This window comes from Lycium barbarum, chromosome 9 (genome assembly GCF_019175385.1).
Source record: "Lycium barbarum isolate Lr01 chromosome 9, ASM1917538v2, whole genome shotgun sequence".
NCBI classification, from domain to species: Eukaryota; Viridiplantae; Streptophyta; class Magnoliopsida; order Solanales; family Solanaceae; genus Lycium; species Lycium barbarum.
Genome location: NC_083345.1, coordinates 31,621,192 through 31,626,358, shown reverse-complemented (window position 1 = coordinate 31,626,358; position 5,167 = coordinate 31,621,192). Strand labels below are relative to the sequence as shown.

Genomic DNA, 5,167 nt, shown 5'->3' with positions numbered 1-5,167 from the left:
AAACAACAGAATGCTAGCAAGACATTGTAGATTTTACATGCTAAAGTTGGCCGAAGAACAAGCATCATCAACAAGTAGAGAATTAACATCTACAGAAAAAAGATATGTCTTAAGAAATTCAAAATATTGTTCTGATGACGATATTAAGGACTTTTATTCTGATGATGATTAAGGGTTATTTTGGTTCACTCTCTTAGATTTTGGGTAATTTAAGTTTCGGACTCGTGCGGTTACTTTGTATTTTTATTTTATGATGAAGTCACCAATTTGAATATTTTTATTTTTTAATTATCTTTGATTGTTATAGTCTATTACTAATTTAAATAATCTTCTTAGAGTTAATAATACATAAAAAGTTCAACAAAAAAACAGATAAATTAGTACATAAAGGGTGAGGATTACACAATAAATGAAAACGTGCGACTAGTAAAAACAAAGTACATAAGAATAACAAAATAAATTGAAAATACATAGAAAAACAAAATACATAGAAATATTAAGTTTAATAAACTAAATACATAGAAGTTTAGATACTCTTCATTGCTCTTACGTGTTGCCCCTTTACATAAATGTCAAGTGCCATGGTCTTAACACTTCTGCCTGCCGCCCAAGTTCGTTTGCTGGCTGTCTGGCACTCGCTTCATGAGATGGATTATTACCACCGCAATTCCAGATCCTCCTTAGCGAAAATCTTTATGGGAGTCCAGTTTTCTTTTCAAGTGGGAACAACTTCAAAGTGACGATTTCGAATATCACTTTTTGATCAACAATGGAGTATCATTTTTGGGACCATTATAACTCTGGATAAAATGCATGACTAATAGTATTAGTACAACTTTTTGACGGATCAGCTGGCGAAGTTAAGGTAATTGTTTCAAAAATTTGAAGAAGAGATTTTGCAAAAACGTTTTGGACCTTCTATAAAAGTTAGTACTAGTACTTATTTTTTCAACCAAACATCAAGGAAAAATGGTTTTTTCTTTTAATTTTTACAAAAACCAAAAAATACGTCAAAAATTGACTTTTTGTTTTCGTAAAAATTAAAAAGCAAAAAATTCTCTTTTGGTGTTTGGTTAAGAATTTCTTCTTGCAACAAATTATAAAATGATTTTCAAAAGAACTCTTCTTCAAAATTTTCAAAACAAATGCCACCTTTATTTATGTAAATAATAATCTTCCATCTTAGGACAAGCTCTTTAATCAAGCATTTCGACAAACCACAAAACTATCCCCTTTTCCTTGTTTTCACTCTGTCTCATCAACAAAGCCATCAATATTCAAAATCCATTACGATGTGGGCACGTTCTTTTGACCACTCACAGATCCATTAACTTGCACTCCGGTTCCCATGAAAACCGCCAACTCTGCCGTTATCTTCATCATCACCGTCAACGTCTTTTTCATCATCTTCATCAGACGATAAAGGCACAAGCCAACAACTCCCATGTAAATGCCCATTCACACACACAAAATACTCCAACCCATTTTCAACCGTACCTAGCCTCCGTGCCGCGCTCTTGGGCACAAGCCGAGCAGCTGTCATGCTCCAAACCCGGGCCCCACAAAAGGGACACCTCACTCCGTCTTCTAACTCCACTTGTCTCATAATTAAACACGCCCTCGTCTTCGACTTCATAAATCCCCCAAATACCCCTCTAAAAACACCCAAATCATCACACCCATCCTTAATTTCATGCTCACACGGATCACTCACGTATAACAAATCCGTTCTACATCTCTTCACTAAAAAGCTCCGACCCGAAGTCTTCGAAAACCGGGTCGATTTTACAAAGTGACCCGGAGATGACTGACCCGTTTGGAAATGTCGGGTCGAAGTGCACCCGCAACAGAAGAACAGCAATTTCGCTATAGCATCCCATTCGCCAAGAATACGACCATTTGGGGCAGCGTCCATTAACGATGCTATCATACGCGGTGCGCGGTATATGCACATCTCTCTCCACAAAAGCCTTTTCGCGATTGCTCGAAGCTTTTGATTGACCGAAGACATTTGACATAAAGTTTGAACATTCCACTCCATGGAAGCAAAAACCGAACGGAGAATTATCTCCTTGTGAATCCCCGAGTCAGATGGCTCGGCGATCGACTCTAGCCTCCGTCTTTGACTCATTTTTATTCAGATTTGTGCCTTCAAAAACTTGTTTTTTGGCGCCTATATAAATATCGTAACATCTAAAACACATGGTCGGACACGTGTAGCATTATGAATAGATAATTAGCTCGTCCCAAAATATTATTTTACTTTAAATTAAAAAAAAAAAAAAAGACTTTTAAAATATGTAATTAAAATATGTCTTAGATATTTTTAAAGTTGTAAATTATCTAATAGAATTAAATTATTTCTAAATATAGAAATATGTAAAAAAAAATTGATAAATTAACAAGAAAGGCAAGACAATTTTTTTAAAATCGAAGGAGCAAAACACATGGTCGGACACGTGTACCACTAAGAATAGATAATTCATAACTGTTACATCCATGATGTTTTTTAGAGTTGGGGTACGTGGGTCTCTCTAATTGCTGGTAATGTGTTACAGAATCTAGGACAACGTATGTGTCTGAAAGAAAGTGCGGATCTCTCGAAACGTGTCCTTACAAAAGTACTCCCACCGGATAAAAAAAAAAAATCATTTAATCATTTATCCACCCCTTCAAAAAATATTGACTCTTAGACAAAAATAGATAATTTGATTAAATTATTCCTAATTAAATAGGCATTGAAATTTGATCATATAACACTTAATAGGGGTAAATATGGAAAAATAAGGTTAATTATTTCTTAATTTGCTAAGTGGACTCTTTTTTGTATCCAAGAAAAAAAAGCTAACTGAACTATTTTTTTGATTCGGAGGGATTATCTTTTTTTCGTTGCTCAAAATATCTCAGGGAGTACGTGGCAGGATTTGGACGTGGTAAGTTTGTTAGTGCCTGAAACGCTGAAATGTGAAAGTTTATTTTTGTGTTCTTGGTGCTTTTTTCAGATGATTTGGTTAACAGGTGTGCATAATCTTAGGCGAACACGTATATAATTTGAATTGATTATGGTACAAAAGTTGGCATATCTGTTTGTTTATTCGTGGTAACATGGTCTCCTCATGGAACAAAGAATTGTACTGTCTTATTAGCTGCAGTGTCTAATTTATTATAGTAGGATGCATGTTGTCGGAAGATATTTCCAGGTGCCAGAAGATGGAAGAAGTGGTTGTTTCAGTGTTACTTTAAATGTAGAAGAAGTCATATTTTGCTCATTAGTTTATCTTCGCATTTTCCTAAGATCAGTTCTTTGTTCGATCCTTATCCTAATTAGTCAGAAGATGACAAACTGGAAAAAAGAAATGGAGCTCGTAAACTACAGAGTATCTTGTTTTTGTTTCTTCTTGTCATTATAGCAGGTCTTTTCTTAATACTTAAGGGGTCATTTGGTTTAAGGGATTAGGTAAGTTGTCTCGGTATAGATTTTGGGATTAAATTTATCTCGTGTCTGGTTGGACACATTAGTTAGAATCGGTACTATATATTTTTATATCAAAATCTTGATATAAATCATCCATTTAGAAAGTGGAATAAGTTATTCAGATAATTCGATTTTAATCTCAGGATTACAATCCTGGAGTATCCTATATTTGAACCAAACGACCCATGGGTGGATTAATGATTGAGTAACACCTAGTAACACTTGACTTATCTTGAGCGTGATTTTCCAGCTAAAGCTTTTACTACTATTAGTCTTTTCTAGTTTGTGAGATCAATTAAAATCATCTCTTGGGCCAATCTATATATAATTTGGAAATATGCATCTCAACATTCTAGTCGACAGTATTTAGTATTATATATATTAATTGTCTTTCAAAGGCAGATGGAAGATTTAGGGTGAATTCAATTGAACGTATTTATTGCCTTTGGTTTGAGCTATGTATACATAATTATGCAAAAAAAAAAAAAAAAAAATATATATATATATATATATAGAATTCATTGAAACTAGACTTAAATTTGCCTCTATTTGTGGACTGTTATGGGTTAGTCATGGGCGTACAACAGCACATCAATTTCTTTTTGACATGTCCAAATTTATGTTCTATCCTTTTGGACAAATTAACCATTACAGTTTAGTCATTATGTAGTGGGTGCTTGTCCTCTGCTATACATGTCTTACCCTGCTTCTATGGCTGAAAAACTTCATGCTCTTGGTGCTAAATTAAGGATGATTAAAACAGGAGTATGAGAGTCACAAGTGTTGTATATTATTATTTCAAGAAAGAGGGGTAAAGAATAAAAGAAATGGAAAAGTCAGTTGAAGATCCCTGCAGTGAAAGAGACAAGGGTGATTTTTAATAAGACTTTGTAAGAAGCACTATAAATGATAAGTATATGAGATGTGCAGAGATAGTTGTCTCTGTAATTTGTGCATGGAAGTAAAATCAGTGGCGGAGCTAGAAGTTCGAATATAGGTTTAATCAAATTCATTATTTTTTGTTTGAGCAATATATTTGTGCTATGTACACATATTAAATTTAGAACTCGACTATTAATACTTAAGTCGTCATTCTAAAATGCAAAACTCGTAAAGTTAAAATTCTAACTCTGCCTCAGTGGAAGTTCACTGGTTGCTTGATAAAACAGGTCTATGCGGGCCGTTGCTGTCAATAATTGCTATATAGAAAGTTTTTAGCTTTGTGAAAAAAATAAAATTTGTTCTTTAAGGTGATGGAACGCTCTTAGATGACTGGATAAAACTACTTTTCTGAGTAGCCATTTGCAACTCTGAGTTTGACAGACACAAAGTTATGATATTTTTTGTTGGAAAATTTTTATATAGTCCATACAAGATCACAAGTAAATTATTAAACAGAGATTTAAATCTAGAAGATTAGTAAGGGCACTTACCTTAATCCATTGATTAATTGAAAGAAATCATGATCTTCTAAGTCTTGTTACTTTCTTCATGACACTTCTCTTAATGGGACAGAAAGGAAAATAATCAGTAATAGACAAAGGGACCACGACCAATATATAATGGTGCGGCACCTCTTCGAAAAAGACATAACTCTTCAAATGTAACTTTTCAGAAAATGTGTAACTCTTCAGTTATGATCTCATCAATTATAATTGAAAAGTTAATTAGGTTTCTACGCATATATTATTC

At 33.7% G+C, this 5,167-nt stretch overlaps 1 protein-coding gene across 1 annotated transcript; it reads right to left on the bottom strand.

Annotated features, from left to right (window-relative positions):
• Positions 1-368: 368 nt before the first annotated feature.
• Positions 369-2,146, bottom strand: LOC132609825 (EID1-like F-box protein 3). Its single transcript, XM_060323987.1, has one exon. The coding sequence runs from the start codon at positions 2,129-2,131 to the stop codon at positions 1,328-1,330; it is 804 nt and encodes a 267-aa protein (XP_060179970.1). The 5' UTR covers positions 2,132-2,146; the 3' UTR covers positions 369-1,327.
• Between the last annotated feature and the right edge of the window lie 3,021 nt (positions 2,147-5,167).